The following is a 15,473-nucleotide window of genomic DNA, read 5'->3' as shown; positions in this document are numbered from 1 at the left end:
AACTCCAGCACAACTGAAATGGAGCATGTAGAGATGGGCTAATAAATAGGCTGCAGGTGAATGGACTTTAAACCGACAGGCAGATGCAGGTTTTTTATTAATACCCACCCCTCGTCTGAACAAGCGGTGTAAATGTTGTGCATATAGGGGAAAGAGAACATGAAAGTTCTTTTTTTTAATTGTGTTAATGAAAATAGTACAATAATTTTTCCAGATAGCAGGTGGGTGTTCCAAACAAGACAAAGAGCAATAGTTGTGTTTAGGATTTCCCAAATAGTGAGCAATAAGAAGGACATAAAAATATCTTGGCTGTTTCAGTTTTATCAAATGACCAGGGTTTTTCAGTCTTAGTGCCAAGAAAAGTTTATTGGATTTTATCAAATCTATTCCCCTTTATTGCAAACAATAAGCATTCTTTACTGAACAAGTATTCCTACAACATTTCTAACAATAAATCGAATAATATTATATAAAGCAGTTCAGAGGAAATATAGTTAAGTAGAACACAATTTGAGATACATATATCTTTGAGTCTAAATCACATAATTTGATGGTTCACACAAAGTAAAGCAAATGTTATTCTATTTGCTCTTCTCTCCTTCCTGTAAATATTCTTGAATATTTTACATAATACTGAAGATATAAAGGTGGAGTTTTGCTCCTAGCAGTAAATGGGAAGAAGCTGACTGTTGGATGCCTGAGATTCAATATTCATCCAATATATTCCTAATTTAAGATATATATTTTTTAATAATCTGGAAAATTTATTTTCTGTTTCGTTTTAATCACATGTTGGAAAACACTATTGAAGTGTTTTGTTTGGTTAACATTGACTCCACAGTCCATATGTAAGTTTGTTGCTGATCAAGTTCTACTGGCTGGCGTATGTAATTAGTCAGATGTTTTGCAACCTGCCTGTGTATCTAAAAGACTGACTGAATTTACACATGAATCTTTTGAACACATGAACTGCTTTTGAAAATCTTGGCTCTTGTAGCTTTAAAACTCAAGTGGAAATTGTTTTAGAGCTTTGCAGTATACATAGGACTTCCATTTTTGGTAGAATATTGTTTTTCATAACATTTGGCAATTCAGGTTCCTGTATTGGCTGAACTGTGGAATCAAAATTAATGCATTAATACATTTTTAAAAATCCCTACAGGATCATTGTACTTTTGGCAATGAAATTGTAACTTGATAATCGAGTTGTCTTTTTTGGATTTAGTAACTGTGCATCACTATTATCTCTTTTTAACAGAGATAAAGTTTGATTAAGCTGAAGGAGATTTGGAGGCACTTGCATTTTTCAGAGAGATACTCACTCCTATTTGGTCCAAGAAAATGAATAATAAAATCACTATGTTGCTTGTCCATCTAGGGGTTAGGTGAAGAGTTAGTAGTCATTTCTATAAATCTCTGACGAGTATGATGCTTATACAGATTCAAAGACCTTTCTGTCTGTGATGATAAAGGCTGCTGATGTGATGCAGAAGGAATGCATACTTTTACTAACTTTTTTCAGATCTGACCTCTACAAAATCCAGTGTAGGCTTACTATGTTTGAAATAAAAATGTAAAGATAGATTTGTGTGGGGCATTTCCTCCAAATGGGTTATGTTCCACTTTGCTCAACACACCACTTTTTTTCAAGGTAATGAAAATCCAGTGTGAACCTTGTGAACAAATTAAAAATAAAACTATTGTTCTTATTTAGAATACAGTTAATTTGTAAGCAGCTAAATGTGCTTACGAGTTGACACCTTATCTGTGTTATGTCAAATTCTCATCACATCCTTGTTTTACTTAACACGGCTGGCCTGGAATAAGTAAAAAGCAAAATCAAAAAAATCCTCTCTGATCTTCCATTAATCCATGCCATGGAGACTTAAGCCAGAAGTGCCCTGTTTGTGTTTATTAACACTTAATGGAATCTTTTCTCCAGCAAATTTGGCCTACAGCTTTCTAACATACACCAGCTTCTAATCTGTTCACACTTACAGATTTGTTTCTGCATGGTGTGAAAGAGAACTCCTCCTTGTCTGTCCTGAACCTTGTATGGGGTAGTTTCAGTAGATACCATCTTGTGTGAGAAAAGAAGTGTCAGTGTTCGTACCTTATTCATCTTCTTCCTGGGGCCAGTATTATTCAATATATTCATTAACGACTTAGACGAGGGAATAGAGTGTACTATCAGCAAGTTTGCTGATGACACTAAGCTGGGAGGAGTGGCTGACACGCCAGAAGGCTGTGCTGCCATCCAGCGAGACCTAGACAGGCTGGAGAGTTGGGCGGGGAATAACCTAATGAAATTTAACAAGGAAAAGTGTAGAGTCCTGCATCTGGGCAGGAACAACCCCAGGTTCCAGTATCGGTTGGGAAATTACATATTAGAGAGCAGTGTAGGGGAAAGGGACCTGGGGATCCTGGTGGACAACAGGATGACCATGAGCCAGCACTGTGCCCTTGTGGCCAGGAAGGCCAATGGCATCCTGGGATGTATTAGAAGGGGGGTGGTTAGTAGATCAAGAGAGGTCCTCCTTCCCCTCTACTCTGCCCTGGTGAGACTCCATCTGGAATATTGTGTCCAGTTCTGGGCCCCTCAGTTCAAGAAGGACAAGGAACTGCTGGAGAGGGTCCAGCGTAGGGCAACCAAGATGATTAAGGGAGTGGAGCACCTCCCTTATGAGGAAAGGCTGAGGGAGCTGGGTCTCTTTAGTTTGGAGAAGAGGAGACTGAGGGGTGACCTTATTAATGTTTATAAATATATAAAGGGTGAGTGCCATGAGGATGGAGCCAGGCTCTTCTTGTTGGCAAACAATGATAGGACAAGGGGCAATGGGATCAAGCTGGAACACAAGAGGTTCCACTTAAATTTGAGAAAAAACTTCTTCTCAGTAAGGGTGACAGAGCACTGGAACAGGCTGCCCAGGGAGGTTGTGGAGTCTCTTTCTCTGGAGACATTCAAGACCCACCTGGACAAGTTCCTGTGCAACCTCACTTAGGCGTTCCTGCTCCAGCAGGGGGATTGGACTAGATGATCTTTTGAGGTCCCTTCCAATCCAGAACATACTGTGATACTGTGATACTCCTGATTTTGTAGTTTTATCTGAGTTACAGACCATACAGACCCACTCAGATTAGCTATTTCTTGCACTAAACTTGTTTCACACTTTGGATCAACTTACTTGTCTTTCTCTTATCCCTTTTTCTTTCATATATATGTATAGATGTATTTAATGAGAAGAACAGAACTACAGACAGTGTTCATTGTAGCGTGCCTTATGAGTTAATAAAATCTGTGATTTATGAACATGCTCTGTCCTCCCTTCCTCTCCTAGTAATTTCTAGCCTTCTATTTACTTTCTAAACTAACTTATCTGATGTCTTTATAGTATTATTCTAACCCCAAGATCTTGTTTCTGAGTTTTGTCAGTTCTGAGTCCATCTGTTTATGAGTACAATGAACAGTTCAGGCCCCAAGCATACTTCTAACTCTTCAAAAGAAAAATGCTAGATGAGCAGCTGTAGAATTTGGGATATGAGAAAGTTTACAAATGTTTTAGTATGTATGAACCATGTGGTTTTGTTCACATGATTATGTCTGCATGTGTCACAGGCAATTTTAATTCAAAAACATTACATTTATATAAAGCATACAACAAAAATATCTGTTGCAGATAGAGCATGGTTTCTATTGACTATGCCAATGAAGTAAGCTACCAATGAGAATAATAGGATGAGGTTTTGCCAAAATAAGTCTTGCATTCTTTCTTAGTAGCAAGAATTTTCCCCTTCACTCCTAAACAGAAGCAGTTCAGTGTTAGGAAAAATGGGTATTGCTGAATGAAAAATAGGAGCAGCAATGCACTAGAGACTTTGGCTTACAACTAGTTTAACAAATGGGAAAATGTAGAGGGGTTAAGTAGTAGGAGCGATGAAAGATTTATTAAATTCACTTTATCTGGGAAGATTAATAGAATAGAATCAGGGGGCCTACTAGATTTTGAATGAGTTATACTCAAAGTTCTTAATCTTCAAGTACATATTCAGTGAAAATATCACCGTATTAAAGGAAAGAGGCAAACAGATCTAAAGATCCCCTCTAAAGATCCCCTTTGAAACTGGGAAAGGACACCTGCTGATATGATCTAACATTTATATGAAGGAATATTGTATGCAAGATGAAGATGCTGCTAGCAAAGACTGGAAATCTAAAGGTTTACATTTTTGTGGTGTGAAAAAAGCTGCACAGAGATTTTGTTTCCCACTCCTCCACACATCAGAAAGACGTGTATTCAACACTTGCAAGTGCCAGTAGTTCTCAAAACTGTTTTTCTTTAGTTTTTTAAAAATTGCTCTTTCTTCTCTGTTATTTGAATAGTTTCCCTCTTCCTTCTCTACAAATACTGCTGCTTCTTTTGATTTTCAAAGTGGGAATAGTGCTGCTTTTCCATATTGCATGAGGACTCCAGAATAACTCCCATCATAAGCTTCCTTGTCCTTGTAGCTCAATTCCTTGTGTGCTTTCCTTATTACTTGCTTGTCCCTCACCCCTATTTGATGATTGATTTAAGTTTTTAACTCAGCCTTAGAATGCATGTGCCTCCTCCACTTGGAGCCAGACTTAATCTTCCCTTTATGGTTGTAGCCCACATGGGCTTTATCATTATATTTTTCTTGTAACCTTTCCACAAAGGGAGATTTTGTTCCACTGTAAGGTCTTACATTGTTGTTCTAATTGGTATGGCTGACTTGATAATATCCCAAGGCTTAGGGTCATACAGTGCCAAGAACATTGCAGAAATGTAATGACAAAGATTATTTCTGTTGCAGTTATTACAGCCTTTTGACAGTAGGTCTCCCACATTAGATTCTGAGGTTGCAATTATCTTTCCTTCTCTTACTTCTGTTTATCTACTTATATGGCATTCTTTATTGCTGTATAAGCAGGAGCTTTTTTAGATGTTTTTTATGTAATCGTGAAAATCACAGACTCAGTAATAGAACAATATTAATTAAAATAATTGGTGAACTTGAACAAAACTTTCTTGGATAGTTTTTGAGAGCTACTTCTGTCATCCATCTGACCCACCCAGATCATTAAGTTATTATCGATCATTCATTGCATAGTTGTCTGCTGGTGTTTGGGACATACATTGAAGTTTGTACTGTAAAGAAATATTTGTTTATTCCCAATTACTGACTTGGTTTTGTGGGGCAAAGCAGCTATACATTGTCACTAGTTTAAAGTCCTATGTAAGCCCAACTGATCTGAATTTTAGGAAGGAGTGCACTGTTCCTGACACTATACTTTAAAAAATAGTTTTTCTCTCCAACTACTCATGTAAGATTTCATATATAGGAAGAAGTCTTCAGAAAATAAATGCTACCTGGGTCTATCAGCAGCAGCTGCTGATTGGCTGAAGCCATGTGCATGCAATACATATGTTCAAGGAAAGGAGTTCATTATATTCTTGTGTGTCTCTAGGAATCCGGAAAGATCGCAGAGGTGGGCGAATGGTGAAACAAAAACGTCAAAGAGAGGAGCAGGATTCCAGGAATGGGGAGGCTTCTTCTACGGAGCTGCGAGCTCCCACCATTTGGACAAGTCCACTGGTGGTCAAACATAACAAGAAGAACAGTCCAGCCCTGTCCCTGACGGCAGAACAGATGGTCAGTGCCTTGCTGGAAGCTGAGCCACCCATAGTTTATTCTGAATATGACCCAAATAGACCATTCAACGAAGCTTCTATGATGACCCTGTTGACCAACCTTGCAGACAGAGAATTAGTGCACATGATCAACTGGGCAAAGAGAGTTCCAGGTAAGGAAAAAAAGCCCCAGTGGACTATAAAAGCCTCAACATGACATGCCAACAGAAAAAAATATATCCTGTTTTTCACACTATGTTAATGCAAATTTTTCACTTAAGTTCAAATACACAAAAAAACCCCACAAATTTTATGTTATGTTGGTTGATAAAAATACTATAGTGCAATGTAAGTCACTTTTGAAGAAATATTTATTCTGTCTTTATGGACAGTTTTTTCATTGCAAATCCTTTTTCTTTCAGATAAAACCCAGCAAAATTAAAGGTTAAAACATATTACTAAAACCCAAATGTAATATATTTGATCAAATTATGATAATTATTTAGATCCTTTTTCAAAAAAGGGTTACTCTCATGTCTGCAATGTAAACCATAAATCAAGAATCACTGCTGAGCTGATAAATGTTAATATTATTTGTTAAACTGCCAGGTTACCTTTTTGACTATGAATTACAGATCTTCCATGAGTTGAAAAACAGAGCCAGAATAGCAATCTTTTTATGACCTTTTTTTTTTTCCTACTGGAACTAGATGTTTTTATCTTTACCATTTTGGTGCATCATGGTTGCTGAACTATGACTCCTCTTTTCTGGAAGGGAATTACAGAATTATGGGAGGGATGTAATATTTTTTGTTGTATGTATGTTACACATTCATTCATGTGGTTTAATTAATTTATATCAACAAAAGTGAGAGTCATTTTGTAATTGATCACCTTTTAAAATTTCAGTCTATAAGATTACCTTTTATAAGTAAATATTTAAATGTATTAGAAATTTATTGCACATGTTATACTTCTAGCTTTGCAAAATGCCAGCATACATGGAATTTTATACTTTAAAATTCACTGGGATTCTGATCTCCACAATTTTTACTGTAGCCAATTATTTCATTAAAATTATGTGGCTGCTTTATGAAGGGGTGTTAGAGAACACTACCACAGCTCTCACTCACGTGGTGCATTACTCGCATGTTATGCCATTTTTCTGTTTTGCGTCATTTAAGTTTGGCAAGGATCTTCCTGGTAAATCAATAACCCATAAAATCTGAGTCTTTTCCAGTCCTCATGGGTTTCCTTTTACCACCTTTCACATGTCACTTTGTGGGCTCCAGCTACGATCAATAAGAACCTGCATGTGTTTCATTTCTCATTGTATCTTATAAGAAATCACCTGAGAATTTGATTCTTGACAAATTCACAGTGGTTAAGACCCGATCCACAGTCTGTTCAAGTCAAGGGTGCGTTCTCTTAAGTGTGCTTTGGATCATGTCTTTACAAAATGCTTTTGAAAAACAAACATATGTCTATAGTGTTAAAGCTATTCAGTATCTAAACAGGTGAATTCAAATTACTTTTCTACTGATTTTAGAGATACAATTGGTCTAAGTATATTAAAATCCATTAATTTACACTCAACATGAATGTTCTGAATTCTAAATTAGTTACGTTGTCCAACTGGAAACATTTGTCTTCTATGGCATTCGATTTTGGTAATTAATGTAATTAAGGAAAATGTGTTCAGATACAAAGCAACACTGTTAGGGAACTCAGATTTGGTTTTTATTCAGAAATCTCTATAAACTGCTTGTCACAAGACGATGACATCTGGTTAAGAGCGAAAAACTTCCTCGTTTACCCAATACATCTTTTATTTTCTAGCAAAGCTTCTGAAATTGGAAAATCAAATGGATAAAGTTATCAACTATTTGTGTATATCCAATATATTTTACATTTAAATGAATGTGCCTATTAGTTGCCAGAGTAGCTTCTAAGAAGAAACTAAGCCAAATGAAATGATTCTGTGTTTATACAGTAATTGGTACTCTAACAAGTGAGGTTTGATATAAAACTGGTAAACTTCAGTTAAAAAAAACTCAACAAAATCCCTTCCCTGTCATAGTTTGATCTATTAGCCACTGTACCAAAAATCACACCAAAAGGAAGTCCTAAAGCAGGAGAGATAGAATATGAGTAGTTTGAGGATTCTGAAAGTGCTGTACACCTGATTGGTTTTTGGTGTTGTGTCTTGGAGGACTGTATGTGTGATCAAAATCAGAAATTGAGTGTTGAGGCACAGTCGTTTACCTGCCTCTAAAATGGGGCTCTCTACTACGGGGCTTTGAGAGTAGGAATTTTGGAGCCAGGTGCTCAAATTTTTTTTTTTATATCTCTCGTTTGGTCTCTAGAAAAGACTGAGTGTCCTTAGTTGCTGATACTAAATCTTAGAGGTACTGATCACCTTTCAAAGACAGGGCCTTTGCTTGAACTGTTTGCCTGTTTCCTTCTGCTGGAATGTTCTGGTAATTAATTTATTTCAAGATAAATGTGTCTGGCAATATGTCATATTTTCACCTCCATGGTATGTTGCCTTTGAATACTCTGTTATTACTAGAAATTATGCAATACTGCTCAATTAGAGAATTTTTGTTTACTTTATGCATAAACAGAAGAACTTAATAACTTTTGTCTAGGTGAATTATTTTGTACAACAGCATTGTGGGATTCCACTCAGTTATTTTCTCAGCTAATTTACTAAGGTTTCAAGCTTCAAAAGCAAGGGTAAAAACATCTTTTCTCTACAAATCAAATGTACTCTTTACCAGTAAAAAAAAAAAAAAAGAAAAGAGCAGTTGCAAGAAACAGCCTCTCCTGTGCACACCTCTCAAGCCTTGGGAGCATTGCACAAATTCATTTAGCTAAATACAGGCTCTTACCTGATGGAAAGTAAAGAACAAAGTCAATATGAGTGGCTGGGTTCAAAGCGTGTTTGTTGAGGAAGGAAAAAAATTATATGAACCAAGCAGAAATGCAATGGAGATGCAGCTTACAAAAAATGTAAGGACTTTCAGGGACATGATTGGAATTTATTTTGCTATGTAGGCTTTAAAGAAGGAAGAGTGTGTCAAAGCAACTAGTAAAATCATTGCTTTGGTCAGCTAGTCTTTCTGGTGAAGTTAGAAGATGTACTGGATAGAAATCAATCTATTCTAAAAAAAAAAATTAAAAAAAAAAAGATGGACTGCATAGTGTAATGTAGGCAGAAATCTGCTATAAAACCATGCTGAGCACAATCTCCAAAATAAAGTGAGCATCTTTGCAAACACACCCTAACTGGCAAGGTGAGAACCGGTCCAAATCTTTATTGCAACTTGTTCAGCATCAGTTCAAACTTGCTTAAATTGACTCTGCAATCTTAGTGGTGTTAAAAAATAAGCTGAGGAAAAGAGAACTTGTGGCAGCTTCTTGTGCATAACTAACCTTAAAAAATTATCTTTGATACTTAAGTATAACATGATGGTTAACTGAGGTCATAACAAAGTTCTTCCAAGACAATGCAATTCATAATATGCCAAGAGCATAAAAGCTTGTTTTAATATTCCTTGGAAACCTTGGCCACTGATGCAAGTGTCTTTGCCAGATTACACGAACAAAAATCTTGTACGGTGTCCTATGACATATGCAAAAAATTCAGGATGCCCCACAGGACCTGCTCTTTATGTGGCCTCACAGGGATTTTGGCTTAAGTCCTCCCAGATGGCCTCTGTAACACCAGTGGTGCCTTCTGATTACCCCAGCAGCTGCACATAAGGTGGGTGCGAACAGATTGTGATGGGCTAGACTTTACATACACATGTAAATGGAGCCTTTTTACCATTTAATTTGGACAAATAGCTAAAAACCACATCTATAAAAACTATCAGCGTAGATGAAAAAATGTTCTGCTCATTTCAGAATCATGTTTTCCTGAAAGATATGGCTTTCTATTTTCTTCTTAGTTTACATAATATCTTGGGGATATAATACCACTTTCAGCCTCATAGAATAAGTTTTTTAGTTTAGTGAATTTTCATCATGGTCTTTCATGCAATAAGAAAAACTATAACTTCACTTTTCCATAGAAATGCTGATATGCAAAAGAAATTAACTTATTGTATTTCTTTATTTACTTACTGCATATATCATTTAATAACTATATTTAGAGTACTATATTCTCCAAAGGAAGCTGTTATTTCCAATGCGATAGTCAATATTTTTTTTTTTGTGGAGAAGCTCTCGAGATGGTAAGAGACATTATGAGCTTATACATTGAGCTCATGGTAAAGAGTGTAGCTTTAAGGAAATTTTGTTGGGTGAAATCTTTGGCACTGCTGCTACAATCTTGTATAACTATTTACTGCAGGTACAGTAGCTGTACAACTTAATAGCCCTAAAATGGTACGCTGGGCATACAAGCTTTGAAGTTTTGATATGATTCACGGTGCTGTACTTATTTTATGGCTTCATGAACCGAGGAGATAAACATTTTGGCACTGATTTTTTTATTTCAAAGCCACAGAAGTTGCTCTTTTCTTAAGATATTGTTTTCCTATTTGACCTTCTAAACTGCTCTGTTTGTTAAATTAGGAACAGTGTGTAAAGAGGCCAACAATAGCCACAATTTTATATTGCACTCCAGTGACACCAAACCTTGGGAAAAAAAAAAGTCAGCTTGCAGTGGAAGGAAAGAAATCTTATACAAGAGTCGTGTGTGTTAATAAGCCTAGATGTCTTTAGGTACAGGGCAGTTTACAGAGCTTCTAAGTGCAGTGATCTTCTTGGCAGTGATTTACACTTTGCTTAAAAAAAAGAATGGCTTGCTATTCATGTCATAATTTTGAATAAATCTTCCAAAATATCTTCTTTGTATTGTCTTCTCCTTTGACTAATGGGCTTGCTATGGAGATTTGTAAAATGTTATTTTAAAAAAACATCAATCTATCTGTTTAATCTGTTGAAGTGATACTCCAACTGCTCCCCTGACTTCATGGGGGAAAACAGAGGAAGCAAATAGATCTGTAACCAAAAAGAGAAATTATAACAAGCATCTGGATCTTAATTTATAGCTGCTTTTTGTGAATTTAATTTCTGTGAAGTTTCAATTCGCTACCATGAATGTGAGAGTTAAGAATCAATCCTTATATTGGAATAAGGTAATCACTTACCATTTGAATTTGAACATCAGACTGAGAGGTATCATATCAATTATGCAAGGCAGCAGGGTTAAAATTGTTGAATATGAAAGAAAAGCTTTCAATTTTTGTTTTCTTAGACCCTTCCAAGTGGAAGGGTCTGGTTGTTGCCTGTTTCCTCTACCACAGGGAGAACCTTGGGATGTTGTCTACTCACTACCCCATCTCATTTCATCTTCCAAGCCACAGTCTTTGAGCTTCATGCCCCAGCTCTTCCCCATAAGTTTCCTGGCAGTGGAGATCACAATAATATATTCAAACTGGGGAACTTCATTTTCATAAATTTACAGTTAAGGGAAACAGAGAAAAGGAAAGGTAGTTAGAGAACCACTTTGAATCTTTCTTTAGAGGACCTTTGAATGAGCTCCTTGAGACTTTTCTAATACATAACTTGCAACGTTTCTTTTTTTTTTTTTTTTACTTATTTTTGCTAGCTATTTTTACAAACTCCTAAAGCTAATTCTGTAGTTTTACAGGTTTTATTTCTCTGTCCAGAAGAAGAGATTCTGAAGAATAAATCGGGTGTTGATGCTTTTATGAGAGTGCTTGTATTTCTTTTAGAACCATTCTGTGTCCACAATTAAAAGCTTTGCTTCACATGTGAGGTGATATTTTATTTATAAAAGCCTGATAAATGCCAGTAATTCTTTGTAATATTACAAAAGTCCACTGTTAGAATAATTCATAGAAAGTGCTATGTTGTCCTCTCATTCACAGATGTAGTTACTTTGTGTAGAGGGGTGACTACTAAAAGCTATTGAATCAAGCACGTTATCCGACTTTCTAGCCTACTTGAATTTAGGAAAGCTGTAATAAGATACAAGTTTATAAAAAAAAATATAGGATGAAAGTGACTATCTTTTACTTATGTTGCATAACTGCAGTTGTTCTTTGCGCACAGGACCAAAAAATGGCGCTGGCTTTTCTTTTAAGTAAAAGAGTTTCTGTTAAGATGGAGGTGAATATGAGTAACATACTGTGAACATTCTTTTTTTTTTTTCTTCAGATAAAATGTGTTACGTATATTTAAAAAAAAAAGAATATTCTTAATATCATTTTTCCAATAAATCCATTGCAATATGAATCCCAGTGTTTCTTTTTAAGTGCTATAATATTTATTTTCCCAGATATAGCTTAGTTCCCTTCTTTGTTGGTCAAGGTGAATAGTTTGAAAAATGATTAATACAGGTATCCAAATCCACCCATTTATTAGCTCAGTGCAATAATTATGTTCTACTGTAGGTGGTTTGGGTTTTTTTGAACAACCTTCTTTAGGGTGGTGAACCTCAAGTATATGTATCTCCACCTAAATATCCCTAAAGAATATGTACTGAAGTTTAAATTTAAATCTGAAGGCAAACCTAGCCTGTTTCTACAGCATGGTGTTTCTACAAGTATGCCTATATCCAAACACATTAAGATTATGGAACTACTCCACGTATGTAAAGTTCCTTATGTACACAGTGATTTTAAAATCAAGACCCAAAGTGCTGTTACAAGGCTGACTCTGTTCAGAACTTTGCTGAGTAGGAACTATTTTAATTCCAGAGTTTTGAATTTTGGGGCTTCCCAATAACCTGTCTCAAAGAATAAATATCTTCAGTAACCAAAATTGACTTACTGTAAGTAACCTTATTTACCTTTTTTTTAGATAGTGTCAGATGAGAAATAACACCCAACAGGTAAGAAGGAGCTAACAGTCTTTAAACAAGAGCTACTTACATATTGGAGTTCATTGGGTGTTCAATAACACAGAAGTTCATTTGATAATAAATGTTTGAAGATGAAATTCTATTGGTCTTGGCAAACAAAGAAGCAAAAACGAGTATCCACAGTAATAATTTTAATATTTTTAGCCAAAACTTAAGGAAATTAAATTCTTAAACTGCAATATTTTATTTTTAAAAGCAACAATCCTTTTATAAAAAGATTTCCTGTTATTTTTCTTTGGTTGATAAGTAATTTACACTCTTGGATGAACATATCTGTCTTAAGAGTCCTCAGCTATGCTGAACCCTGGAGCTTTCCAAGAAACACTCATTAATTTCCACTCTAAGTACACAGTAAGTAATGATCCCTCCTGATTTATTTATTTCTTAAAATAATTTACAAAAAGAATATGCAATTGTTGGAAAGCACTGATGCGATATGTATGTGCATGCGTACATATCCATTGTTTCCTCTTCACATAATTCACATAAATTGGCCCTTTTTGCTTGATATTTAATAACTTCAGCCTAATTCTTTTAGTTTCTCTCCAGTACTGCATCTCTCAGCACAATCAGCTGTAATTCCAGTTTAGAGGTTACTTTAGTATCATCTGTATTAGTTTTCTGTTCAAGTGGGTCATTCACTAAAATCTCACATTAGATACAGATGAGGTTTTAAGATACATAGAAATAATTAGGAAAGATTTATTGCAGGCTTCTTCTGGATAGGCTCGTAGCCTGTCTGTATTGCTGCAGTGGTGCATTATATGACACATCTGTTATGCAGCTCATTTATTTTCTTTGATTATCTCTCCAGGAAATGAACTGTGTATGTAAAGAGTGTCTTGTTTTGTCTGTGTGTTAGTTATGGACTGCTGTGAATTTAAGCTAGTGAGAGCAAGTTAAAGCACATCCCACAGTGGAGTGGGGAATGAAAATCTGTGATTGCCTTACAAAATATTGCCTTCTCTCTTCCTTATGGAAAGTTCTGTTCCTTCTGAGAAACACAGCAGTCCTTCACAGTCCTCATCAGGGAGATGAAGATGAATTATTTATCACTGCAGCTAGAGGCTGAGTCTAGACCTAAAGCTCCTTAAGCCTCTTGGACTCCTGCAAACAGGAGGGAGGAATCAAGACACTGACTTTGGCTCAGTGTCCTGCTCCCTTTCCCCACCCAAGAGGGGCACTGCTCAGAATGTTGGGTAGTGTGCAACAATTCTCCTGGGTATCTGGTATTCCTTGTGAGCAGACTGACCTCAGAAAAAGAAGGTATATGTTGGTAGAAATGTCAGTGATTTTTGTCTCTGCAGCTCGAGATTTTTGTTTTGGAGTTTTTTTCAGTTAATCCAGTAGGAAGCTATGAGGCACAGGAACAAGATTAATATATAGACAAAAGGAAAAGTGCTGTTCAAAATCTTGCTTCAACTCCAGACAAAATGTGTTGTGTTCTCTCTTAAATGGCATTCTGGAGTGTTTGAGGACATGATTTATAAAATTAAAATTCAAGAAATCTCATTTTAATTGATTCAAAAAGATAAGGAATGTGGCATACTAAGTTAATGAGAAAATTTCCAGAGAATATTAAATTTTATCAATAGCTTAATAATGAAGCATCTTCTCCAACAGCTGCTGTCCCTCAGAAAACATGGCTGCAAATAGAGAAGTGGCTACATGGGCTGCTGGCAAGAGAGCCAAGTGTTTACTAAGACATTGAACAGTCTCTAACAGCATATATTAATTGTATTAGAAATAGTTGACCAGAATAAAGCTAAAATCATAATATTGCCATATTAGTATAAACAAATATACTATTGCATGTCTGACCTATTTCAGAAATCTCCTTTGATTGCTATGAAGGTAGCATTTCTTTTGAGCTTCACAGACATTTGTAGCACCTACTTTGTGAGACTGTAGTTTCACAAGTATTCCAGCTGCAACACCAGCTAGAATGGTTCCTACCCTTCTACTCCCTTGAGTTCGGGTGGCTGTGCAAGTAGTGGGATTGAGCTGGGTTAAAAATAAACCTTTTTTCATGTGTGTTTTGGGTTGTCTATAACTTGTGAGAGCTCTCCAGTCCAATTGAGCGCAGTGTAGTTGTGCCACTTCAAATGCGACAGTGAAAGTATACTGGGGATGAACAGGCAGGTATTAATATAAATGTGATAGGAAGAAATACCCATGGATCTGTACAGTCAATAGTAACATACATCTCTAACTTTAGAATTCAGCCTTTTCCTAGTCTAATTTCTCTTTATTTCTAGTTCAAGAGAGAGTTCTTGTCCAATGTTTTCTGTATGAAAGGCAAGAATCTTCTAGTTACTTGTACCATTTACAACCTTTATTCTACTTGCTGTAGTAGGTGTTGTGAAGCTTCTACTTTGCATGTTTTTGCGTGATCTGTAACATTTTCCATAATACTATGCCAAAGCTGTGAGGGGTTGAAGAGTCAAAGGGAAGAGGAAGCGCAGTAGTTTCCCCCTCGCTCCCTGCTTTGAAAGGTTAGACAAACCCCAGAACAGTTCTATAAAGATGCATCCCACTTCATAGAGATTCATAGTTCCTAAGTTTGCTTCCATCCCTGGGGTACAAGAGACTTTACCTCCTAGGAGGCAAAGACTGGCTGTTCATTTATCATAGAATCATAGAATAGTTTGGGTCAGAGGGGACCTTCAGAGGTCAACTAGTCCAACCCCCCTGCAGTGAGCAGGGACATCTTCAACTACATCAGGTTGCTCAGAGCCCTGGCCAGCCTGGCCTTCAGTCTTTGATACCATTGAGTATGTCTAAGGAATAAGTAATTATATCCAAGTCTGAAATAATGTAGTATATTTAAATGCCTTTTTTTTTTTTAAATAATTTATGTTTCTTAGCTCTCTCTCTTCCCTGTTTTTGTATGTACCTTTGCTCCATTCTATGCCTTTTTT

The 15,473-nt window shown here is 36.2% G+C and overlaps 1 protein-coding gene across 1 annotated transcript in view; it reads left to right on the top strand.

The window, feature by feature from the left end:
* Positions 1-15,473, top strand: part of ESR1 (estrogen receptor 1) — a gene marked incomplete at its 3' end in the record, with an annotated part of 182,101 nt that overhangs the window by 126,140 nt on the left and 40,488 nt on the right. The window contains exon 5 of the mRNA XM_080341081.1: positions 5,489-5,824. Within this exon, the coding sequence (XP_080197207.1) occupies positions 5,489-5,824 (336 nt within the window). The remainder of the gene's footprint in view (positions 1-5,488; positions 5,825-15,473) is intronic.

The sequence above is a fragment of the Nesoenas mayeri genome, assembly GCF_963082525.1.
Source record: "Nesoenas mayeri genome assembly, chromosome: 3".
In the NCBI taxonomy this organism is placed as follows: domain Eukaryota; kingdom Metazoa; phylum Chordata; class Aves; order Columbiformes; family Columbidae; genus Nesoenas; species Nesoenas mayeri.
Note: the sequence above shows the minus strand (reverse complement) of the source record. Positions and strands in the feature narration are given on the sequence as shown.